A 27,004-nucleotide genomic window follows, 5' to 3' on the forward strand; every position below is an offset into this window, starting at 1 on the left:
GGAATGAATTTCAGGAACCAAAAAGTGGTATTGAAAAATGTGACTTTTGAGTCACCTGGCCCAAAAATGGCAGCTAGGCATTTTGTTTTGGTGACTGTAACCCTGGTTCAAGGAGCCGTTTGGTGCCGTGCTTAATAGATCTGAGTTTCTAACACTGATTCAGAGATGCCGTGGCACTGATTATCAGCTCCTAGAGAGCCGACAGTGGCAAAGGGTAATTTCCCTACAAACCCTGTTTGTGGGCTTTCTGGAGGCATCTGCTTGGTGGTCACTCGCTGTGGGAAGCAGGATGATCTGTTGAACTTCTGGCACCTAGTGAAGAGCTAATTATTATTATTATTATTATTATTATTATTATTATTATTATTATTTCAGCAGGCATTTTCAAGTAAGTTTCATTTTAACTGATTTTAATTTTAGTGTTATCTTTTTAACCTTACTGTGCACTGCTTGGAGACTAAGGTGTCGAGCAGTATATAAATGGTTGAAATGAATAAATCTGGATGTGGCCGGCGGTGAGTGGTGCATCTAATTCAGGAGCCCAGCTGCCGCAATACTAAAATCCCCCTTTGATGGTTTTCTTCATTCGTTTCTTTGACATTCGGGCGCAAGAAAGGTGCTACAAAGGCATCAAGTGTTCTGCCACACTCCTAGCTAAAACTAAAGCTTGTGAAACCTGTCTTGCCTTTATGATGTTAAAAAATGAGTTGTTTAAGATGGGTGCAGGAAGGTCATGTTTTGATCGCAGCTGAAGATCTTATTTACTCTTTTAATTTGTTACACATTGCTCAAGGGATTCTGAACAAGGAGGGAAATTGGATTTTCAAATGTGTTACTTGTTTTCTCAGGAAGGAGAAAAATGTGTTTTAAGTTGCAGCCTTCTTCTTCTTCTTAGTTAAATAAAACAAGGAGCCACTCTCAAAAACACCTTGTGCAGCGCTGACGCAATGCGGCGTTGCATGGGAACAGCTACAGATAAGATTGATTTAAAGCCTATGTGCCCAGCTAGTCTGGGCTGTTAAAATTGTCATCACTGCAGTACTCGTTCCCAGAGGGGCTGTTAGACCATCATGCCATGAATCTGCATGAGAGAAATGAACAGGATAAACTTTTGATAGGATGTACAAAGCAAAACGTGCAAGGGGAAAAAAATATATTACTTGAGTCTTCATTAGCAGACTATATTAAATAAACAGAAAGTTCGATCATTTTTTAAAAAAACACAGATTGCTCTTTTGTCTCCTTTTAATGATTGACCTTAGAAGGTCATTTGCCTTTTGTAATGGACCATACTGGTGGCACCAACCCCATTTTGGTATATATAACCACCATTGTAGACTTAAGGGTGGAAATTGTAGTCATTATTGTGAGCAGCATGGGATAGTGGCAGCCAAACTATTCCAAACGCGAAAAGACCCTATGTCAAGCACAGTTAATGGAATATCAAGATTTCAGATCCTGTCTGTATACTGTCTTTCAGTAAGTTACATGGCTTAACCCATTGTGATGTCCCAAAGTCATTCCGTTGATGCCTATCACTATGATAGAACTGGTCCCAGTTTATGGTTGGAAGGTACATGAGGCTACCCCAAAGCTAAGCATGTTTGAATTAACCCTTGAATGGGTGTCTGCCTTGGGTTCCATGATGGAACAAAGGTGAGATATAAAAATGCAAGAAACTAAATAAGCAAACTTTCCTTGTGCTTCTCAGGTCATCTGCCTTTAGCTGAGGAAGCCTGAGAGCTGGTTTATATGATACTGCCCCAATGTCAAGGCTTCCAAGAATACATGTAATGGCTGCAACATGTAATATTTGCCATGTGAATCCTCTGTATTGTGTGGTGAATCTCAATGCAAGCTCCAGAATTCGCATCAAATAATGCAGAGGATTTACATTGCAAGCTACATATCTTCTTCCAAAGTTTAAATTACTTTTAATACCCTCTTGGCTGCTTTTGGTTATATAGCTCTATTGTGAACTGACTTTTTTCCCATCAATATGATATTCTCATTGCATTTCATAGGAAAGTCTCTGCATTTTGGTTTCTCTAGGCATTGTTTGTATAAAAAAAATATTCACTCAAAGTTTGTGTTTCTTCATGGAAATATAAAATCTCTGCATTAGAGATTAGTTTCCCTAGACAAAAATTATAAAAACAGTTACAAAACCTGCCACCAAATGTTTTAAGGCACTTTGGTGTGAAAAAGTCACATGCCAAGAAATTTCATAATTATATACCGGTACTTATTTATCATTTCTTTTGTATCCCACCCTCTATCAAAGAAGCTCAGCGAGAGACACACACATAGGGCTATGCTGTTTTTTCCTCATCAACCCTGTGGGGAGGTTAGGTTGAGAGATAATGACTGGCCCAACACCATTCAGTGAGATATATAGCTGGGCAGGGCTCTGATTGTCTCTGATTGTATAGCACTTGACTAAGGGCCAAGGAAGATTATATCACTTTGGCAAGTAGGGCAACTTCATATATTTCTAAAACATGAACATTTATTAAATTTACTTCATTCTTCAGAGTAATAATGTTCCATAATTATATCCTTGCTGCTAGTGTACAATCAGGAGACTATGAAATTGATGAACTGCTGTAAGAACTCATCCTGCAACTACAGTTGTACGTTGGAAGTTGAACGGAATCCATTCCAGAAGTCAGTTTGACTTCCAAAACGTTTGGAAACCAAAGCGCGGCTTATGATTTGCTGCAAGAAGCTTCTGCAGCCAATCGGAAGCCCCATCGGATGACCGGCTTCCAAAAATAGTTCGCAAACTGGAACAGTCACTTCCAGGTTTGCGGCATTTGGGAGCCAAAACGTTTGAGAACTAAGCTGTATGACTACAATTTTTTTACTATGCTGGAGCAGAAGAAAGCTTTTCCCCAGGTCTTTTGCTACCTGCACTGATGGGAGTAAAAGGAGAGGGCCAATTCAGTGGTTTCTGAAGAACCTTACTGGTTCGGGAAGCACAATGTTCTCACACAAAATTCCATTGAAAGCATTACAACAACATCTTATAAATGTTCTTGTTTCCTTCCACTGATACATTTTGTTGTAGGAGGAGGACTGAGTTTTTTGAACTTGTCAACAAAGGTGACTACAACTGGAATGTTAAGAGCCAGCGGGAGATATTTCGGTAAGTGAGGCCTCTGAGTTGGGTATGCAGCACATTTGTTTAACAAGATTGTTGTGGGAAACTAGACTATCCGCAGCAACAGAGGACCATATTCTTTGCAGGCATCTGGAAGTTCAGAGCTAGCCAGCGACGCTGTTTAGAGTGGCCACCAACACTGCTTCCTGGCTTGGGATCTGCACAGCTATTGGCCAAAAGGGTCTCTCCAAGACTAGCAATCCCTCGCCTGGATGTAATGCTTAAATCACCATATAGATTGCTGTCATCACACTGAGTCTTTAACCTCTGCCAGATGTCCCTAGCGGCCCTGGGCAAGAGTGTGGAGACTCTTAATATGATTTCCATGATCACTGTGGTACACAATTTTTGTACAAGTACTGTTATGCTTTCCTCCTCTGAGTGATTAGATTTTCCAGGGACTATGCCTACCCAGCTTTAGTTTCCTTTGGAAGGATAGATGACAGCAGGCTTGTGACGTTTTTGTAATATTTGGGTTTATTTATGAATATACAAATCGGATATAGGTAGCAGCAGAAAGCATAGCAACTCTAAAGGCAGCAAATCTACTGCCTTGTCAGATGCCCAGTAAGGAAACTGACAACCACAGTTTCTTCTTTTTTTTTAGCTTGAAGCATACCTACTCTCCATCTCAGGCTGCAATTTATCTGTCGTCACTGTAGCAAAACCTGCTTCTATTGTTCCCTCTCACACACCGCTCTCACGTTTATAAGATCCTTAGCTGGAGCAGGGGAGGTCTGCTACTTACCTTGCATGCTGTTTGGTTTCTCCCATTCAAAAGTCAAGGAAAATCCAGTTATTTACTGTCTGTTGTAGAATGATTCTCCCTGGTAAATATGATGCATTCCTCAGCCCATAGAATGACTGTGTCACACGACAGACTTACCCTGGGACGAGCAACCAGAACATTATGAATATATATACCATATAGCAGCATAACATTAACAAGCTCTTGGAAATCATACTAGGGTCTGACCAAGATGTTGTTGCATGGCCATTTTTGTTGCAGAAAAGCTGCTTCAGGGTGACAGCTTTTTAAGTTGAGTAGCAGCAGGAGAAATTCATTTCATTTCACCTTTAAAGAGACATTTACAGAAATGTGTACGTCTTGAAGCAGTATGCAAACCGAATCACAGCTATCCTTGAAAACTCGCACTTCGGTGAATTTTGCAACACAGTTCTGCAGCCCAAGTAATGGGTGCTAAAATTCATATGCTAAGTGTCCATAAATGCATATATTGGTGAAAATAATACATTAAAATGTGTTGTGTTAGGGGAAAATGGCATTGCAAAACTGCATTATATTAGGGAAAGTTACATTAAAACGTTATATTAAGATAAATTCTCACTAAAATGCTGGTAAAGTCATGAAGACTTTAAAAAAAAATCAAAATGGTTTTAAAATGAAGATTGGAAAAATGAGAAACTGAGAGAAACCAGGATTTGCCGATTTGTCCCTTTCCAGCAGCAGAGTAGAGTGGGCGCTTTAATCTTTTCCCACCCCTTGTTTTTCTGCTGCGGTTCCCTCTCATTCCACCCCCATAGCATTCTAGCTAGACACTCCATGGGGGGGGGGCAGTGGCATAGGTGGGGAGCTGCAGTAAAAAGGGGGGTGGGAGGCAGATGAGTTAAGCATTTATTCCGTGCCCATCTAGTTGTTGCCTAAAATTGCTGCCATTCAAAGCAGCTCTTTTGTTACAGGTATTAGCAATTAACATTTAGCTAAGCTGCAGGTGGGCAACCTCGGGTTTTTAAGTAGAGGATTCCATTCGCTCCGGGGTACTCTGTGGGAAGGGATGAAACAAGAAATGAGCACTGCCAGGGGCATCAGCGAGTGGGCCACCCATTTTCTCTTTCACCCCCCCTCTCTCTGTGTCTCAAGTCCTTTGTACAGTGGTACCTCAACTTAACGTTTACCTCCAGTTATGTATCCTTCAGGATACGTATGCGGCAAAAGTATTTTTCTGGGTTTTGCCACATGCGCAGAAGCGCTCCATCACCACATGCGCATGTGCAGAAGCGGTCCCTCCAGTTGCAGAAACCTCGGGATCCGACCCTAGCTCTGGAACGGATCCCATCCGCAACCAGAAGTAGCACTGTATAGCTGAAAGGACAGCCCTGATGTTCTCCAGTGGTGTTATGTAGCTGTTGTGTCAGGCAGGTCTTGTGCCACCCACAATGCCTGGTGCACACACATGCCCCCCTCCCACCATGCACACATTTCTCCTCCCTACATCCGCCCCATCAGACCCACCACTCCCAAGGGCGTCCTTGCACAGTTCACCACAACCTCTACATCCACCGAGAAACTTTTGTGAAAGAGCAAAGAAACATCCCACGAGCTTTCTCCTGTATGCACACATGCCATTTATGAATGGAGCTATTCATGTGATGGGAATGATCCTTGTGTTTTAGCGGAGGCATGGGTCATTTCCTGTTTTTCCATATCATTTCACTCATTCCCAATTTTAGAGCTTGGGCAGTATATATGCCACTTCTTTTATTTCCACTGTCCTTGTTCTTCATCTGAGCTTCCTCATAGTTTTATCTGCATCATGTACTGTACATAAATGCTTTCTCCAGCTGAATAGTTTCTTTCTCCCAACACTTATAAAACATAATTGTAGCCAGGTATTAAACTACAGTGAAACAGTGTAGTCCTTACTGTAAATCTTGGGGTTTTTATTGCAGATGAACCGTAGAAACTGCTTAAACAGTGTCTGGAATGCCTCTCATGGTTATAGCTTTTCTCTTACCACAGTAGTCACTTATAAGTAGGCAAATAGATTAGCCCAATCTGTATTTATTGTGTAATAACTCCTTTTCTTACATCATGGCAGAACCCCAGCTGCCCTGTATATTATAAATATTACTTTATTAGTCAAAGTGCAGCAAAATTAGTAGTTAGTCCGTGGTGATACATGTTTCTTTTGTAGCACTCAATGGATAGCATTGAAAATTCATTATCTGATGATCTATAATGCATTAGCTCTGCTATATCTAATGGCATTAAAAACGGCGCTGACTGTTGAGATTCAGAGCTGTGCCGTCCCTTCTCTAAGGGAAGAAGTTGCTAATTCTGACTGTTTAAAACAAGTTATGTAGCCGAGGCGCATTTGTTTAGGAAAGCAACAAAAGGTTTGTTCAGCTTGTATTGTTCATTTCTGTTTTTCAGATCAATGCTAATGACAGCCTGTGACCTTGGAGCTGCGACCAAACCGTGGGAGATTTCAAGACAGGCAAGTCATGATTAATAGCAGGGCAAGGAAGAGGAGGTACTGATGCAACTGTTTTCCCAGGAACCTGACATAGAAGGGGCCAAATATGCAATCAATTTGCAGCAGTGTTGCTGTGTTTTAAAATAACACAGATTTTCTGCTGGGCATGGTTCTGTTGCCCAATGCTTTCGTTGTTCATGTTTATTTGATAGCACTGAGTCTAAGGTGTCTGAAGAACACCTCTGATTCCATCATATAAAATCACAGGAATGTAAGAGTGAACGTCTTCCTATTTTGTTCAACAGATCCTGAACCACCTTCTTACCACAAAATGTTGAAGGCAAAATGCTAAGTATGGATCATTGGAGGAGAGCTTCAAAAGTGTGGACTGTTTGGGGGAATAGATACCTAGAAAGCTTTACACACAGTTGGCAATCTTTTTTATATTTTTAAATATAAAAATAGATTTAAAACGAACATTTGGGCCTGAGCAAACGTTTGTAAAAGGTTCCATGTATTCATTTGCAGGGCATCCCCTCACTCCTCTTTATAATTTGATTAGCTTCCAACTCTAAAAGAGACTTGTAATTTAATCCATGCCATCTAAAATCCTCATTGATATATAGCTAATTGATAATAATGTCAAATGGTTTGATATCACAGAGGAGAAATACCTACTGCCTGCCCAGGAGTGTCATGTTCTCTCTCTCCAGAATATAGCACTGAGTGACATTTAACTCAGAGTACACCCACTGCAATTAATTGACCTAACTTACTGTAGTCATGTGCATTAATTTCAGTGCGTTGATTATTAGTAAAACTTAATTGAATAATACCCAATGTCTTTGAAAAAGAACCCATTTTTAAATACCCATTTTCCAGGATTGTATTTACTGTATTTCCTTTTTCATTAACGTTGGCATTCTTATAAACAGATTTAACTCCATACATGTTATACATTCAAAGCACCCTGAGAATCCTGAGAACTGTAGTTTGTGCTGGGAATTGTAGCTCTGTAAGGGATAAACTAGAGGGACGCGGGTGGCGCTGTGGTCTAAACCACTGAGCCTAGGGCGGTTCGAATCCCCGCGACAGGGTGAGCTCCCATTGTTCGGTCCCAGCTCCTGCCCACCTAGCAGTTCAAAAGCACGTCGAAGTGCAAGTAGATAAATAGGTACCGCTCCAGCGGGAAGGTAAATGGCGTTTCCGTGTGCTGCTCTGGTTTGCCAGAAGTGGCTTAGTCATGCTGGCCAGTAAAGCGAGATGAGCACCGCAACCCCAGAGTCGTTCGCGACTGGACCTAACAGTCAGGGGTCCCTTTACCTTTACCTAAGGGATAAACCACAGTTTCCAGAAATGTGGTTTAAATGTATGGTGTATGTACTCAGCCCACATGTTGGAAAAAAGGGGGGGACACCTGGCAAGGGGGAAGAACCTGAATGCTGACTATTAGGCAATGTGTTCTCCCTAGGATGATGGCTTCGGATAGTACTGATCGTATAAGCTAGAAAACCATTAAATTATGCTGCTTGTCATTTCAGATAGTATATGATCTCCAGTAAAATTTTCAACACATAGTGTGCAGTTGTGTAGTCACACATTAGCAACAGAGAGAACATCGATAGCCAAGGGGCCTGTTTATACCAGCGTCCCTTGCTGTCTGCATCCTTGGGTTATTATCTTTTTGTAAAATGATACTGCATTTGGGTTTTGTTTTTTGTTGCTTTAAAAGCATATTGTTGTAGAAACACAACCTGAAAATCCAATTAGGATTAACTTTGCAGAAGAACACTGCATATTTCCAGAAGTTACTCATATGTATCCTTAGCTTTATTTCAATTAGATTTATAACCTAACCCTTTCTGAAGGCAAATTAAATCAATGAAGTAGATAAAACATTACAAAAGTGTCGAAACATTCTTAATCTCTTCTTATAATTAGATGTTCATGTACAACCAAGATATATGTAGCTGACTATGAGGTAGGGGGTAGGGGGGAGATATATACACACACACACACACACACACACACATATATATATATATATATATATATATATATATATATACTGGCTACATTTATTTTATTTAAACGAAGCTGTTTTACAGGTTACTTCTCACAATGTGGCTGCCATGCAAAAGGAGTTTAAATCTACAAGTACCACTGCATGGTGCTTCCCTTGAAGAATGATACCTTGTTGTGGGCCACGTGGTCTCCATGTGAGCCAGACCTTCCAATAATAATAATAATAATAATAATAATAATAATAATAATAATAATAATATATTATTTGTACCCCGCCCATGTGGCTGGGTTTCCCCAGCCACTCTGGGCAGCTTCCACAAAGACCAAAAATACACTAAGATGTCACACATTAAAAACTTCCCTGAACAGGGCTGCCTTAAGATGTCTTCTGAATGTCAGATAGTTGTTTATCTCTTTGACATCTGATGGGAGGGTGTTCCACAGGGCAGGCGCCACTACCGAGAAGGCCCTCTGCCTGTTTCCCTGTAACTTGGCTTCTCACAGTGACGGGACCGCCAGAAGGCCCTCAGCACTGGACCTCAGCGTCCGGGCAGAATGATGGGGGTGGAGACGCTCCTACAGGTATACTGGGCCAAGGCCGATTAGGGCTTTAAAGGTCACACCAACACTTTGAATTGTGCTCGGAAACGTACTGGGAGCCAATGTAGGTCTTTCAAGACCAGTGTTATGGTTTGTCTCAGTATCCTTCCAAAGCAGCTGTCTGACGGCAGCATGGAAACGTTGGAAGCTGCCTTATACCTCTAGACCAACCCTCAGTATTGCCTGCAACAGCTTTCCGGGATTTCAGAGAGCAATTTTAACTAGTTCTGCCTGAAGATGCTGGGGATTGAATCTGGGGACTTTAGCATGGAAAAAACGTGCTTTCCCACTGAGCTGTGATTCCCCCAAAACACACACACACACACACCCCGGAAAAAAAAGTTTCGCTACGGGCTTATCTTTGAAGTGACTCCATGCACACATCACATGGCAGTGGTATAAAAAGGAAACACTTAGTTTGGAGTTCAGTGGCTAAGCTTATATTCCGCCGCTGCCAGGTTATCAACACATGTTTTCAAAACGACATTTATTTGTCCAGTTTGAGCTTGGTGCCATTTATTTATTTTATCCCATAAAATTTATACACTGCTTGATTGTAAACAGACAAACAAACCTCAAAGCGGTTTACAAAAAGATAAAATAAAATCAAGAAATCCACAGCCATTCTTTAAAACCTACAAAAGTTCAGATACTAAAACAGTTTAAAATTGCCTCAACTTTCTAAGCACCTGGGTAGGTTTGTCTTAACATTTTTAGCAGGCACCAAAAAGAGTACAGTGAAAGTGCCTGCTTGATCTCAATGAGCAAGGAGTTCCCAAGTTCAGGTGCTGCCACACAGTCAGGTTGTTACAAATGCAGAATGGGTGGCACTTGTAAGTAGTGCCAACTTTTGCATTCCTATTTAAATTATCATTCTTCAAATGAAGTTAAAGAAGGCTAGCTCCAATCCATTAAGTCCATGCAAATTGTAGTGTTAAGCGGTTCAGAGCAGAAGACAGAAGTGACACCTGTATTTCAGAAGTTAAATGGATCAGAACTGTACAGAGTTGAAGCAACAAGCAGAGAAGTCAGAGTTAACAGCCAGATTTCCCTGGTACATGGGTGTGCCAGTTCCACCCAAAACTTCTGTACCTAGTATATAATCCCAAGAAGCTTAAAATTGTTTGGGTGCCTATTCTGTTCGTACTTATTGGTTAGTGATGAGTAGCTTTTAGACTACAGTGGTACCTTGATTCTCAAACTTAATCTGTTCTGGAAGTCCATCAGATGCCTGAAACCATTCGAAAAGCAAGGCGCAGCTTCTAATTGACTGCAGGAGCTTCCTGCACTCAAGCAGAAGCCGTGTCGGATGTTCAGCTTCTGAAAAATGTTCACAAACCGAAACAGTTGCATCCGGGAGCCGATTTGTTCGTCAACCGAAGTACCACTGTATTAAAATACAGTGGTGCCCCGCAAGACGAATGCCTCGCAAGACGGAAAACTCGCTAGACGAAAGAGTTTTCCGTTTTGGAGGTGCTTCGCAAAACGAATTTCCTATGGGCTTGCTTCGCAAGACGACAATGTCTTGAGAGTTCCTGCTGGTTTTTTTTCCTCCCCCCCCTTTTATAAGCCGCTAAGCCGCTTATCAGCTGATCCGATCAGCAGACAAGCCACTAATAGCGCTAATCCACTAATCCGTCAATGGGCTTGCTTCGCAAGACAAAAAAACCGCTAGATGAAGAGAATCACAGAACGGATTCTTTTCGTCTTGCGAGGCACCACTGTACTTCAGCTCTGAGTCAGCAAAGACTGCAGGCGACCATATATTTAAAATTGGGCGTGTTCTTCTGCTCGTTAATCAGGGTTTCAGTCAGGAAATTTGTTAACAAATAATATAAATCCTAACTAATTATTTGCTACTTGTTTTAGGTTGCCGAACTGGTAACAAGTGAGTTCTTTGAACAAGGAGACAGAGAGAGATCTGAGCTCAAACTCACTCCTTCTGTAAGTTCACCACTTATTTTAGAGTTCATTGTAAAAATGAGAACATACTGTAAGAAATTTGTTTTTGTTGCTGTGTTGCTGTTGTTTTTTAAAAAATGCAGATGTTAAAATACAAATGTGAAAAGACACACAAGTACCATGTATACTTAAGCCGAGGCACCTAATTTTAGCACAAAAAACTGGGAAAACTTATTGACTCGAATATAAGCCCGTTCGCCACACCACAAACCTGGTGGTGGAGGCAGAGGAAGAACAAGCAGCCCAAAAGGGCTGCTTTCGGGCTGCTCGTTCCTCCGCTGCTGACAGCGGCAAAGGTGGTGGAGGAGGAAGGAGCCGCTCGTCCCTCCGCCGCCGCCTCTGCAACTCGCAAGAGCAGGCATAGGAGCAGCAGTTGGGAGAGGCACAGCGTAGTGCAGCGCCTCTCCCAACTGCGACTCCTGTGCTTGCCCAGGCGGGCGGCGGCGGGACTAGCGGCGAGAAAGGGCTCCTTTTGGGCTGCTCGTCCCGCCGCCGCCCGCCTCACTCAGGTATAAGCTGAGGGGGGCTTTTTCAGCATAAAAAATGTGCTGAAAAGGTCGGCTTATACTCGAGTATATATGGTATATAACAATTAAAACCACAAAGTGTAAAAAAAAGTCCACAAAGGAACTAAACTCTTTAAAACAAAAATAGGGACCCTGATTGCGCTTACTGTATTCTTGAATAACAAAACACTAGTTGTTTTTAAAAAGAAAGAAAATAGTTATTTTGTCATGTAGCACCTACCTGGTTTCCATAAAAATATAAATGGATAACTGAAAAAGGTAAGAACAGATTAGACTACACTTCCAGGCAATATAAATTTATTTAGTCCTCAGTTTTATCTTGTGAATTCATTTGACATCAATGAGTCCAACCTCCTAAGGCACAGAAGTTGAACCAGAAATAACCAGAGATATTTCTACGAGCAAGCACAATTTCAAGGTTGGCTTGATGTCTCTTCTGTCTGTTTTTATGTGGTGCATCTTTCCTGAAATGAAACACGCAAAGGTATTATAATAGAGTGTTGGCCAGCAACTCTTGTTTTCCCCACAGTAGCCTATTTTGAACTGATCACTGACTAAAATGACCAACGTTATTAGCTCACTGATTCACTCCTGGTTCTCTCTTCTCTTTGACATATACTGCAACAGGGAGTTTCCAGTGAAAAAATTGACAGATGTAGCCCCACTTGCCATCTGGAGTAGGTCCAGTCCAGGAAGCAGGGCCGGCACAGCTATTAGACAGGGTGAGGCCACTGCCTCAGGCAGCAAAACCCCCCGAGATGTCACCCTGTGGTGCCCTGCCAGCATCGGTGCCAATTTCATCCGAGATTTTGGCAATTTTGGCCAAGATCTCTCCTGAAATGGGCAGCGGAGGCGACAGGCTGGGCAACGCAGGCAAGCTGAAGGGCCGGGCAGCACTTCCTCTTTTGCCTCAAGTGGCAAGACAAGATGTGCCACCTCTGCCAGAATGTGTTTTGCCACTGAGTTCTGTAGATTGTTGGCACTGGTGCCAAGACATAAGGCAGTGGCTCTTCCAGTAGGATGAACGGCAACAGAGGCCACATCCAAGGTCTTCTGTACTGCACCTGAACTCGTGATTTCCATGTGCAAATCAAGGCAAAAGCAAATGGAATTGAAGAGTTGGTGTGCACACTAGGGGGAGCAGTCAGTTGCTATCCTCACAGGACAGGGAGCCTTTTGCTTTGTTTTGGCCACCCTGGGCTCCTAGGGAATATTATAATTTGATTCATTGATTAATTAATAATTTGCTTGGGTCTTGAGAGAAAGCCGAGTTGAGCTGCATAATAAAAGGGGTCCCTTACAAAAAATTATCAGCCCATTTCAAGTTATTTGGGGGGGGGGGTTGACTGGGTGTTTTTCTCATTAGTCTATAACAGTGTTTCCCAACCTTTTTTGGGCAAAGGCACACTTGTTTCATGAAAAAAATCTCGAGGCACACCACCATGCCAGATGGGGAAAGGTCACTTTTTACTTATGTAAAAAAAAATAAAAAAATAGTAACAGCATAGAAGGTAATGGTTAGGCTAGCATCCCTCTTCCAAATATGCTAGGTTTTTATTTGCAGGGACTGTTCTACATGGGAAAGCATTCAGCACTGTCCTTCTCCCATCTGCCATCTGAATTGGTACTATTCTGGGTCAACTTACTCTGCTGCATGTGTAGATGAAAATGGCACCAAGTGTGGGGGAGGGGGCAGAACAGGTTTCAGATACAGGATATTAAGCATACACGTACTTCAGATTGAACTGGTTGCTTGGTTTGCAAGTTTTCATTTCCCAAATGACTGCCTTGGCAAGCGCAATACCTACCAGGCTCAACGCCGGTCTCGCGCTGCCGCTTCCCGCGCTCTCAAGGACCCGGGAGGAGGAAGGCGTGAAGGGAATCCCGAAGGCGCGAAAACCTCGCGCATGCGCAGGCCTTCCGCCTACGACAGCCCAGTAGGCCGGCCGAAGCGAGCGGCGATGGGATGTGGGAGCTCGCTCGCTCGCCGCCCCGCGTGTGCCTATGTGGGGCACGTTACAGCCCCGTGACGTCAGCGCCACGTAGGCAGCCAGGCAGGCAGACGGCGAGAGCCCCGCGCTGGGCAGCCTCTCCTTGCCGCCGCCGCCTCTCGCCGCCCGACTTGCCCGCCTCCCTCCCACGGCACACCAGGCAACGTCTCGCGGCACACTAGTGTGCCGCGGAACATCGGTTGGGAAACACTGGTCTATAAGCCTGCAAACAGGACATGTCTTAGTTGTTTGTTTTTTTATAGTGCCTAAAACTTTGAAGTGGTTTATAAATAATAAATATTACTGATAGTGGTAACAATGACAGGAAGAGAACATGTAGTAAGTATGGTGCATCTCTCAGCTGTGGCTAAGTGCAGGACAAATTACATATAAAACTACATTAATAGAAATGAAAAACAAAGAACACTAAATAAGCTATAGCCCTCCTGCTCATTATTTCCAATTTGGCCTTTGCTGCTGATTTTTCTACACTCACCCAGAAGGCCTGGGCCCAGAAGAAACATTCCCAATGAACAAAACAAAGAAAGAGGAAATAGTTTGTTTTCTAAATAGATTCTCTGTTCCATAACAACACAATTTCCAAGAAATGCAGCCCATGCTGATCATTCACTGAAGCTTCCGTCCTAAACTCACTTACCTGGGAGTACTGATGGACCTCTCTCTCAATTTCAGTTTCTCTCGGTGTCTCATTTTTCCAGTCTTTAAGTTTAGTTCTCCTTTGCTTTTTTTTTTTAAGTCCTAATGAAAATTAATCAGCATTTTTTCCTAATATACAAACATTTGCATGCCATTTCCCATAATAAAATGGATATTTGCATGTTCTTTTCACTATTTACTTGCATTTTAATGCACCATTTCCCATAATAAATGCTCTTTTTGCCTGGAAAAGTGCACTGCAAAATTTGAAGGAGTGTGAGTTGCGAAGGATAGCTGTGTAGTATTCCAGAAAGTGTGAATTAGGTAGTGAACCAAACAGAATTTCTCCCCCGTCTCTAACTGGAAGCAGGGCCCCTTGAATTCAGTGACATGTATAGAATTGCACTGTACATCTTCCTCCTAAGAGAATGAAGAGAAGTCGGGGGCAGTTGCATGTCTTTATCATTGCCCTCCTCCTCCTCTCTTCCACCTGCAACATGAATGCTGCCAACAATATGGTAGATTTGTTTGATGTTAAGGAATTACATGGTATAACAGTCAAATAAATTAAACTTACATATGCTGTAAACAGGGCCGGAGAATAAATGGTTTGCTTTTCATCGTAGACAAAAGATAGGAGAGTGTGCATAAAGATTGATTATGGTTTTCAATAGCATTCAGTTTGTACCAATTTGATCCTGGATCCAAAGCGTTGGGATATGAAGCAACATCTGTAAAATACTGCAGAGTAATAAAGCATGACATATCCCTCCACTTTCAACCTCTCATTCCCTCCCGCTCTTTCAATTCAGGCTATTTTTGATCGGAACAGGAAAGATGAACTGCCTCGATTGCAGCTGGAGTGGATTGATAGCATCTGCACGCCTCTCTATCAGGTAATTTTACATACCGCTGCTGCAGAGGTGGGAGGCTGGCTGGCCCTGCCTCTCTGCAGAAGGGAGAAGGGAGATGTTATGTAACAGCTTTGCAGGAGGTTTCAATCTTTCGATCTTCATGAGGTCTGTCATGGGCTCGCTCATTCCACAGGGCAGGAAAAGAAGCCGAAGCATTTCTAATGTAGTAAAATAAATGTGTGCCTATGAGGCCCAAATCTCTATCCTCTGTCAGTAAGGAAGAGAAATAAAATAGCCAAGTAACATGGGCCTAGCTAGGATTTATTGGTGGGGGCAAGCATTATGTTGGGTGGGGCAGAACTAAGTTATCTGTGAAGCAAATGGTCAGTTAGTTAAGTATTTTTATTTATTTACTTGATTTAGGGGAGGCAGCTGCCCTCACCTGCACACACCCTGGCTATGCTCACGCCAAGTAACCCACCCACCCACCCACCCCAGTCTCCCTCGTCTGCACATTCAGTGCTTTAAAGACCTTTTGTTTTAGCTCTAGTCCAAAGGTTTCAGGGTTTGGGTACTTCGTTTGTTCAGAATTAGAGAGTTGATGCTGAAACTTGGTGACTATTTCAGACAGTTCTCAACAGGGGCGTCTTACCCGTAGAGGCTAGTGGCACAAGGCACCAGGGCGCCAAGTTCTGGAGGGCGCTAGAGAAGAGGCGAAGGCTGGACGTGGCACCTCCTGGCATCAGCTTGCCGCCATGCCGCGCCAAAGCAGCACCGCGCCCAGAGCCCCCGTCTGCCGTGGCCACCGCGGCACGAAGTGGCCAGCTGAGCCGGGAGGTGCCACATCCAGCCTCCAGCCACTGCCTGCCTCCTCCAGACCCACCAGCAGCGCCATCCTCCCTAAAAAACTCTGGGAAACCGGGGGGGGGGCGTGCCGGAGGGAGCTTTGCACCACGGTGTCGGATATGCTTAAGACGGCCCTGGTTCTCAAATGCATCACAGAAGAGCTACTGTTTAAAGCAGGAAACACAAAGCCCCCACTGCAGGCACCCATTTATATGCATAATGTGACTCTCGGACATGATTGGTGTGGATGGCAGACACACACACACACACACACACACAGAGAGAGAGAGAGAGATTTTTCAGTGGTTCCTATGGAAGTCCTTCACTACTGAGACGCTCCCCATGCAGACCCTCCCTGCACCCTGTTGACTTGATCTTCAGCTGACTTGACTTTATAACGTATGGCTCATCCTTATAAGTTTAATACAGTTATAATTGGTAGCTTCAGATCAAAATACAATTGGGCACTGAATGAAATTGTAATAAGCATATTGTTTAAAATGGATGTCACACTTAGGTAAATTCAGGAAGAAGTTAGGAGGGGGGAAATTTAGGAACTGGTCATTTAAGAAAACCATTGTCTATTAAACCAGAAGAACTGAAGAGCCAGAAGAGCCAGAATTTGTAAGCAGGACGGCAAGAAAAGCATCTCACGAGGGTTGTGTGAGAGGGCTGAATAGGAACACTAAGAGCATCACTTAGCTCTAAACTTGCAGGAGTTATCTAGGCAACAGAGGCACAACTGAATTCCTAACTCTCTTCCCCCACGACCTTTGATTCATGCTACACAACTGTTAAGCCGTTGCTCAGCTTTTCTCTCTCTCTTTCTTTCTTTCTTTCTTTCTTTCTTTCTTTCTTTCTTTCTTTCTTGCCTGCCTGCCTGCCTGCCTGCCTTCTTGCCTTCTCTCTCTCCTCGCCTCTTCTCTCTCTCTCTCTCTCTCTCTCTCTCTCTCTCTCTCTCCCCCCTCTTTTTTCCATTGTCAGAACTTGAAGTTAATGCCATACCAGCCTTAGGGGTAAACAGAGAACTAGATGTCACAGTCTCACACTGAGTGAGATGCTCCCTGGAATATAAAGCTGAGTCTTAATTTCCAGGGCAGCCATTGCATCAATGATGCATAGAGGCACTGTAAATCCCATTTATGCATGGTTAAGAAGCCTAAGTTAGGACATTATGATCTAGACCTCTCCAGTTCTGGGATTCTTCCTTCCTCCACACAAATCCTGCTTTTAATGGTAATAACTTGTCTAAACACAGAATGTAATAGATATGGTAGCATAGCATGTTGTGCTTTTGCAAAATCTGGGCTCCTCCTTTCTTTTCCTCCCTCTCTCCCATTTGCAGATAAATGCTTGGATACGTACGTGCCTGCTGACAGTATAAAGGCATTTACTGTCAGAGAACAGCTTTCTCTGATGTTCTGTTTTCTGGCGCCATTCCTTCCTTAGTTTCTAGAGTGCTTATTATCTATTATGCCTTATCTTTGACACTATTAGTGATACCACATATTACAACAAATGTAGTAAGGCCACACACAAAATATTATGATAGATTGTGTGTGTGTGTGTGTGTGTGTGTGTGTGTGTGTGTGTGTGTTTTTTTTAAAAATGTTACCAGCAGCTGTGGGGAAACCTGAGCACCATAGGGACCACAGAAGGTAGACAGGGAGAGTTTAATTATTTTCCTGCTGCCATGGTCCTGGTGAACAACTTCTCCAGCTGCTATTTGCATCAGAAAGGAAGCTCCCATTGGTGCTGCCATTAGTTCAAAGTAGCAGCTTGAGGGGAGATTTACATCAGAACCATAGCAAGGGAAGGGTTGGGGTTGGACTACAGCTCCCATCATCCCTGCTCATGCATGGGCAGGGATGATGGGAGTTGTAGTTCAACAACATATGGGGACCCAAGATAGGGGAAGGCCAGGTTAAACCATCCCCCCCCCCCGCAGTCCCAGTGCTGCTCAAGCTTGCTCACAGTCACTATTAAAAACAAGCAAACATGCATTCAAAGTACAATGAGACACGTGCAACTAAGGAGTTCCATAAGTGGGAGCCAGTGCAAAGGCTCCTGCTAGCAGAACGGGGCTTCCCCCACTGCACTCCCCCAAAATCATGCCAGTCTGTTTGTCTGTGTTCTCCCTCTCTCTAATCCATTGTAAAACTTACCTCAAATCCTGATGTCATCCCTGCATATTTTGCTTGACTGATGATGCACAATCTGATGATTCCAGCTACATGTTGTAAAGTAGCACAATGGTATAGGGATGTATGGTTCTTTTTAAAAAGTAGTTGATCATCTACACACATTACTTTATTATTTTATACATTACTTGATTAGTTGTTGTTCCTAATCCTACATTGTTCCTGGCCAGGCTCTCTTTTCTCATACCCCCCCTTTTTTTTGCGGAAATACAAATCTGGGGTATATTTCTGCTACATACAGTGGTGCCCCGCAAGACGAATGCCTCGCAAGACGGAAAACTTGCTAGACGAAAGAGTTTTCCGTTTTGGAGGTGCTTTGCAAAACGAATCTCCTATGGGCTTGCTTCGCAAGACGAAAATGTCTTGCGAGTTCCTGCGGGGTTTTTTTCCTCCCCCTCTTTTTCTAAGCCGCTTATCAGCTGATCCGATAAGCCGCTAATAGCGCTAATCTGTCAATGGGCTTGCTTCGCAAGACGAAAAAACTGCTAGACGAAGAGAATCACAGAACGGATTCTTTTCATCTTGCAAGGCACCACTGTACTGCTTTCAGAATGTGTTGTCCTTTAAAAACAAATGACTAGGACAAAGCAGTAGATTTGGGCACACTTGCTTGGAAACAAATCCATTGAATTAAGTTGAACTTACTTCTGACTAGTAACTATGCTTAAGATCAGGGGTCGGCAAACTAAGGCCTGCAGGCCAGATCAGGCCCAATTGCCCTCTGGATCCAGCCCGCAAACGGTTCTGCAATCAGTGCGATCGCTATTTTTTCCCCAATTGCTTTTTGGGTGCCATTTTTTTACAATTTTTTCTTCCTCCCTCCCTCTTCCTGGCTTCTCCCTGCCCTGCGGAGGAAGGGGATTGGGCTTTGATAGGAATCCTCACCGGCCTCCCCTCATGGCCGTGCTGTGGGCTGGAGCTTGGCACGCCTGCTGGCCCTGCGCCTCCCACCCGGGAAAGCTGTCCCAAAAAGGAGAGGTACCACCACAGGCAGAGCGGTGGAGGGAGGTAGGCAGGGGGAGGGGAGGGGCTGGGGGAAAGAGAGAAGCCCCCTCTGCCACGTGCACAGTCTGGCCCGCCACTAGGTCTGGGGGGGGGGTGTGAACCAGCCCCCTCCCAAAAAAGTCTGCTGACCCCTGTTTAAGATTGTGTTACACAAAACCAAGACAGCTAAAACTGAAATAATTTCTTGAAGGGCTAGCTATGCTAGTTTGTTGCAGTAATTATTTTACATATGTTGTCACTCAGGTTTTTTGCATTTAATTTCCCCTTTGCACTGCTTTCGTTTCCTCCCTCTACCCGTGTAGATATATACCTGCCATCTCAGAATAACACTACATGCATCTGATGAATTGAACTCAAGTCCATAAAATGTTATACCATAATAAATGTGTTAAGTCTTTAAGGTACAGTGGTCCCCCGCAAGACGAATGCCTCGCAAGACGAAAAACCCGCTAGACGAAAGGGTTTTTCGATGGGCTTCGCAAGATGAATTTCCCTATGGGCTTGCTTTGCAAGACGAAAACGTCTTGCAAGTCTTGCGATTTTTTTTCGCTCCCCCCCTTTCTAAGCCGCTAATAGCCTTTTAGCCGCTAAGCCTTTAATAGCCGCTAAACCGCCAATAGCGCTAGGGTTGCTTCGCAAGACAAAAAAACCGCTAGATGAAGAGACTTGCGGAACGGATTATTTTCGTCTTGCGAGGCGCCACTGTACCACAAAACTCTTTGCAGTTTGTGAAATAACATCAGTTAGCAGTCCTTCTATTTGTGCAAGTCACTTAGCAAACAAATATGGTTTCAAATTCATCATTTGGTAACAAGGATTTTCTTACAGAACTGGAAAATGCATTCCGCTGGAAGAGAAGCATTAATTTCAATGTTACAGTTCAAAACGTCACACCTGGAATATACGTGGAAACTATAGTCCCTATACTTAACTAGTTTATTCTCAGCTTGTTTTTTCTTGCTGTTACCTTCATTTGCTAAAAAGTCTTTGCTTTTTTCTGTTGGGTAGGATCAGCTCCTGCTTTGTAAGACTTTGGAGGAAATGTGTGCATTGTTTTTATGCTTAAAGCGATGAGTGTCTAAAATGTGGATATTTGTGTGTCTTCGTGATCTGCTTTGAACATTAAGTTGACTAGATAGAAGATGCCAGATTAGTGCAGTAAGGAAAGGGCCAAATCAGTCACTCAGTGATCAATCCAAGTCTGAGAACCTGGGTTATTGCCAAACAGCTGCAAAGCAACAGGGAAGGCCACAGCATGCAGAGGGCAAGTGGGTGGAAGTGGTGCTTAGCTTAACTTTCCTCGCTCTCTGTTTCTTTCCTCTACAACTTTGTGCCCAGTCAGTTGTTCCTGTGATGAGGTAAGCATACGTTGAACCCAAAATGTGGCAAGAATTGCAGTGGTGGTGGTAGGTTTGCAGGAGGAAAGGAGCAAGCAGAAAGAAGAGGATTAAGCCCCTTGTCCAAGTGTGTCGCCCCATCACTGCACCTGTTTGGCCCAAAACGACACAAATAAAAGCAGTCTGTTTGTTTGCACATAGTCAAAGGGGCATCTTTATAGCTGTTTTGATTTTCTCTACAATTCAGTTATAACGAAGTGCTTCACACACAAGGGACAGGAGTCTTCTTATGAGAAATAGAAGATAACAAAAGAGGCTAAAAAGAATCCCAACCTATTACCATTCTGCGTTGTTAAGCAGAGACGGCAACCCCATGAGATGGAAGGATACAGAGGTCAGAGGCCAAGCTCTCTGTCCCTGTCTGAGTAAGAATGCGAGCAGGATGTGTTTTTGTGGGAGACATCCAGAGCATCTTTGCTTCTGTAAGTGCTCTGTTCTCTTTTTGGAATTCCAGATGGGATGCTCCTTTCAAGGATTTGAAAGAGCCTTCTTAAATCCCTGTGAATGCAGTACAAAGGGTAGAGGAATTGACATTGCTTCATCTCAACCCTCCAGGGTCAGGTTGCATTTGTCACTATATGTCTTCTCAGTGCTTCGTACATCATAACACAGAAGGAAAATGAAAGTCCTCGGAAGCATTCTTTATCAGATACGATACACTTGGAACAGAAACAAAAGGGCATGCATAATGACCTCAGCTGCTAGCAAAAACGTTTTGATGTCCTCTCTAGCTTGTCATCATTAAGCAATAGATTATGTGTGACCCTGTAATTAAATGACTCTGTTGGGTGATACCAACGGAACGCTGCAGTTGTAACAAGTCCTTTAATTTATTCACAATATGCTCAATGAAAAGCAAAATGCTTGGGGGGTGGTAAATGTACTGCTGTGAACCAAACGGGCAGTAGGCAACATAGTGCAGCAAATACAGTTTGCTTTGGATGCTGATTGCACTTCTGTGCCCTCCACAATCACTTGTGCCAGTTGTTCAGAAGCTGGAGGAGCAGCATTCCTTAGCAAACAGGATGTGAAAGAGGCCTTTGCCGTAAGATACAAAGCTTAAGCATTACAAATGGAACTCTTGAGAATCACTTTTCACATAACTTCATAAGCAGTTCCCACTGGCCTGGAAAATGCATGTACCTCCAGGAACTACGTCTGAACAGTGGCATCAAGATTTCTCTATCTCCTGGAAGTGACGCCAACCGAGATAGCGGGTGGAGCTCCAAAAAGAGGCAACCATGCCTGACCAGATCTGGGGCAACCTTGATTACTTCGAGATTTCTTTAATACCAATCGAAGCAAACCGTTTGAACTACCTCATATATGTCCCGAGAGGGTAACAGGGTTATAAGAGAAAGTTTGTTATGTTTCTCTGGTTGCCAGTGACATATGTAATTGAACAGTGGATTTGAAAGTTGGCTTTGAATCTGGTGAGCCTGATAGTTGATGAGACTCTAAGTTTCCCACCCCACCCCAACCCCATGATGGATTTGTTTTGTTTCATTAAGGTCGATGTTCTTTTCTGTTTCATCAGAGTGGAAATATTGCATGGCAGGTATGGGGCACAGGACGGAACTGCTGGATAATGACTTCAGCTCCGAAGCATAATACAGTCGTACCTTGGAAGTCGAACAGAATCCGTTCCGGGAGTCCATTCAACTTCCAAAATGTTCGGAAACCAAAGCGTGGCTTCTGATTGGCTGCAGGAAGCTCCTGCAGCCAATTGGAAGCCGCAGAAGCCCATGTTGGACGTTCGGGTTCCAAAGAACATTCACAAACTGGAACACTCACTTCCGGGTTTCGATGGTTCGGGAGTCAAGGCGTTTGAGATCCAAGGTTGGAATAATAGGTTGATGAAAGGGTGTAGCAGTTGGGATGTTTTCATTTAGTGAAAAGGCAAGTAAGAGGTAACAATTTGCTGAGCAATATGTAGAAATGAACTGAGAGGGAAAGGTGCCTATGTAGAACCTGAGGAGGCAGACTGAGAAGCTGGAAAATGTGTCTGAAAAGACGGCCAATGAAGTAAACCCTCCGTTTTAAAACAAAACAAAACTTGCAGCAAATCTGAAAGAAGATTAATGGATAATTTAACAGCTACTCAGTTTTCAAGAAAGACAAAGAGCAAACTCTATTGCCTCAGAAAAGGGCTAGAAATGATGATGGATTGAATGCTTGCAGTAAGTGTTGAACAAACCGGAATCACAGCTTACATCTGGCTGGCAAATTCCCAGCTGAGGGTAAATCTAAAGAACTAACTAAGGAAAAGAGACTGATAGGGACTGAAGAGATTTTCAAAATCTGTTTAACAGCAAGGCAGCAAGTATTGATTGCTATGTGGAAGAAATGCCAAAAGTAAATGGTTAGTCATCTCGTGTTTTGCCCAACTCTCTTTGGATATGGCAAATTGCAGGAGCAAACGGAAGCCTACGGTTACAATTCTCAGGCTATCTTTGCTAGAGCTACTTCCGTAAGAATGGTTTAAGGATTGCTGCCTATTCATTAATCTGAAGCAGCCACTCTTTGCAGAAGAGATTATAGACCAGGTTCTCAATTTTAGTGAAGTTATTATGGAGCAACAAAAGATTTGACTCACAAACATGGCACCTCATGACCTGGGTACATATTTCAGTAGAAGCGCCCATCTCTGTGCTCTTCAGTGATTTAACTACAGTGGTGCCTCGCAAGACGAAATTAATCCGTTCCGCGAGTCTCTTCGTCTTGCGGTTTTTTCGTCTTGCGAAGCACGGCTATTAGCAGCTTAGCGGCTATTAACAAGTTAGCGGCTTAGCAGCTATTAACGGCTTAGCGGCTTTAAGAAAAAGGAAACAAACTCGCAAGAACTCGCAAGACGTTTCGTCTTGCGAAGCAAGCCCATAGGGAAATTTGTCTTGCGGAACGACTCAAAAAATGGAAAACTCTTTCGTCTTGCGCGTTTTTCGTCTTCCGAGGCATTCGTCTTGCGAGGTACCACTGTATTTTAGCAACAGGAAATTTGCTTGCTTTAATTCTGGCACATTTTTGGATCTCATTCGCATAACCATTATAGGTAACCAGGTTACTTTTTTCTCTTTTTCATAGTGATATAGGAGCACTTGCTCATTTTTGTTTTTGAGGAGTCTCCAACCTTCTTTTGTACTACATGCAGAGAGAGAGAGAGAGAAAGCTACAGAGCAAGAGGGGATAACCCTACACAGAACTTACATTTTTTGGTGGCAGCCCCAGATTTCTTGTAGCTTACTTCCATCCTTATAGTGGCCCTTTAAAAAAGGTCATAATTTATCTGAACTGAGAAAGTTCCAGGGTCCTTAGGAGGTGAAATGATTCCCCATATATTCTATAGAATAACCTAGTCAGCAAAACACATGCTGCAGTCCAGTTTTGACTCTATTAACCTCTGCAGGAGTTTCACATGCTCACACCTTTTGTCCCCTTTGAGTTCCTCTAGTCACCAGGATCTCTTTCAATTGCCTCAGTAAAAATGATTAATTAGAACCCAGTGGGTTACTGAGCAGTGTGACTGTGGTGGCTTGTAGCTTTCTGATATTCTGCTCAGTAATAAAAGAGAATTTATATGTTCTTATTGCACATACACACTTTACAAGTGTTAGATCTGCAGAAAGACGACTGTGTGCTGTTATCTTGTCAAAGCTCATGAATTAAACAGGCAAGTCAGAGCTGGTCAATATTTGGATGGGAGCCCTGAAGAAAAATCTACATTGCAGCAAAAAGTTCTGCTTGTAATTCACTGGGTGACACACTGTTCTCTGAACCAGTTTGGAACTGGTTTTAGGGGGCAAGGAGAGATGCTTGATTTATAAAGCTCTTAAAGTTACAGGTGTTTAACATCGTTGGGTAAAATAGCTCTTAAATTGCAGGATGTAATACTTCATTCTGCATTAGCAAGATCTCATCTGGAATACTGTGTCCAGTTCTGAGTGCTATACATTTAAGCTGACAAATTGGAATGGGATCCAGAGGAGGCCAATGAAGATGGTCAGAAGTTTTGTAAACAAGTCCTATGATGACAGATTGAAGGGTGTACTTAACCTAGAGAAGACTGAGAAGGAACGTGATAACATCATTCAAATATCCGAAGGGCTTGCTACTTAGAACAGGGGGGAAACAAGCTCATTTACAGCATATGATTTCCCCACAAAGAATCTTAAGGGTTCTATTTTGTTAAAAGATGTTGGGAATAGGAACTCTTGTCAGATGTAAGCTACAATTCCCAGGATTATTTGAGGGGGAGTCATGTGCTGTGCTTTAAAAGTACGATGCACACAGATTTCCCCTCTGCTACCTCAGAAGAAGGTAGGACTAGATGGGCTTAAGTTGCAGGAGGGAATGTTTTGGTTGAGCACCAGGAAAAACTGTTTCACAGTAAGAGCAGTTCAGAAATGGAACCAGTTGTTTAGGTGGTATTGGCCTGTCTCTCATTGGACATTTTCAAGCAGAGGCTGGTCAGACATCTATTAGGAATGCTCTAGCTCTGAGTTTTCTGAAGTGGGCAGGGAGTACAAATAAAGGTAAAGGGACCCCTGACCATTAGGTCCAGTTGTGACTGACTCTGGGGTTGTGGCACTCATATCGCTTTATTGGCCGAGGGAGCTGGCATGCAGCTTCCGGGTCATGTGGCCAGCATGACTAAGCCGCTTCTGGCGAACCAGAGCAGTGCACGAAAACGCCGTTTACCTTCCCGCCGGAGCGGTACCTATTTATCTACTTGCACTTTGACGTGCTTTTGAACTGCTAGGTTGGCAGGAGTGCAAGTCAATGGCTTTAAGGGACAACCCCCCAGAGCAGCACACAGGTGGGAGAGAAGAGGGGAATTGTTCTATCCGGCAAGCTGCAATGCTTACACAGACACAATGTTCGTACTAGCGCAATGCTGAATTCCATCCATGGTCTGTATTTGACCTATGATTCTAAATGTTGCTTTTGATACAAATGACAGATCTCCCAGTGGCCACTGCCTCCCCTCAGGGATGGAGAAACGTGAAAGCCCAAATAATTCCCCGACCAAGTTAACAGCTTGGACCCACGAGAATTATGTTCAAGTCCCATCTTTGTCAGGGATGACAACCTAGAGAAAATATATATAATATTTATTATATTATATGACATTGTGACCCACTTCACAGAATTGCAAGGGCAAGCACAGGGCTTTGTAAAATAGTTTGCAAATGAACACTGCAAATATAAGAACGTGTATGGTTTTGAGAACAAGAAGTATGAATTTATACATAAGGCAGAAATTGACTGGCAGTAGGCTCCAATCAAAATAAAGTACTACTTTATGTGCCTGATTTGTGGAATTGGCTTGACAATGTGTAGTAATGGCCGCCGATGAGATGGCATTAAAAGGGAATTAGACAAATGCATGAAGGATATGTCTATCAGCAGCCATGATAGTTATGCCTCTGAATCCCTGTTGCCAGGGAACAACAATGAGGGAGTACTGAATAGCTCAGTGGTAGAGCACATGATTTGTATGTAAAAGGTTCCCATTTAAGTCCCTGGATTCTACAGGTAGGGGCTGGAAAAGCTCCTGTCTGAAACTCTGGTAAGCCACTCCCCATCAGTGTATGAAGACAGTACAGTGGTACCTCGCAAGACGAATGCCTCGGAAGACGAAAAACGCGCAAGACGAAAAGAGTTTTTCGTTTTTTGAGTTGCTTCGCAAGACGAATTTCCCTATGGGCTTGCTTCGCAAGACGAAAACGCCTTACAAGTTTGTTTCCTTTTTCTTAAAACCGCTTGAAGAGGTGCAGTTGCGACTTGACCGTGCTTCGCAAGACGAAAAATTCGCAAGATGAAAAAACTTGCAGAACGAATTAATTTCGTCTTGCGAGGCACCACTGTACTAAGCTAGATGAACCTATGAGCTGATTCAGTATAACCCAGGTTCCTGGGAGAGTGTTGACTCCTTGCCCTGCTTGTGGGCTCTCCAGAAGCATATACCTTAGGATCAGGATGGTGGACCAGCTTTGGCCTGATTCACCATAACATTTTTGTCGCCTTATGCTTCCTGAGATGGCCCAGGAACGAGGTTCTCATGACCCTTGGGCTGTATTAGCTTCCTCAGGATCCTCCTTCCAAGAGTAGCTTCCCAAATACGTTTCGGATTCATGACCCTAAAGACTGTATGACTGTATCATGTCCCCAGTTCATGCTTCACAGTTGTCCACATGAGTCCATACCCAATAGACATCCAGACTGCTTCGCAAGACAAGACGAAAACGAAAGCGATTTTTTTCGCTCCCCCCTTTTTCTAAGCTGCTAAGCCGCTAATAGTCTTTTAGCTGCTAAGCCGCTAAGCCTTTAATAGCCGCTAAACCACTAATAGCGCTAAGCCGCTAATAGGGTTGCTTCGCAAGATGAAAAAACCGCTAGACGAAGAGACTTGCGGAACGGATTTATTTCGTCTTGCGAGGCACCACTGTACCTGTAATGACTTGCCCTGATATTTACATGTGTTGATTACTGGCTGCAGTCAGGAAAAATATTTATTTTCCAATGGTAGCTGTTCACTGTCTGTGTAAAAGATCCTCAGTA

General features: G+C 43.4%; 1 protein-coding gene across 11 annotated transcripts in view; it reads left to right on the forward strand.

Annotated features, from left to right (window-relative positions):
- Window positions 1-27,004, forward strand: part of PDE11A (phosphodiesterase 11A) — a 155,866-nt gene that overhangs the window by 122,932 nt on the left and 5,930 nt on the right. For 10 of the 11 annotated variants that reach the window (XM_082232795.1, XM_082232798.1, XM_082232799.1 and 7 more), the window contains 4 exons: window positions 3,071-3,148; window positions 6,339-6,402; window positions 10,876-10,950; window positions 14,956-15,039. In XM_082232795.1, coding sequence (XP_082088921.1) covers window positions 3,071-3,148; window positions 6,339-6,402; window positions 10,876-10,950; window positions 14,956-15,039 — 301 coding nt within the window. Of the gene's footprint in view, window positions 1-3,070; window positions 3,149-6,338; window positions 6,403-10,875; window positions 10,951-14,955; window positions 15,040-27,004 lie in introns of those variants that run through there. The other variant, XR_014222011.1, reaches the window with a different exon arrangement.

Source organism: Podarcis vaucheri (genome assembly GCF_965113315.1).
Source record: "Podarcis vaucheri genome assembly, chromosome: 1".
Classification (NCBI taxonomy): Eukaryota; Metazoa; Chordata; class Lepidosauria; order Squamata; family Lacertidae; genus Podarcis; species Podarcis vaucheri.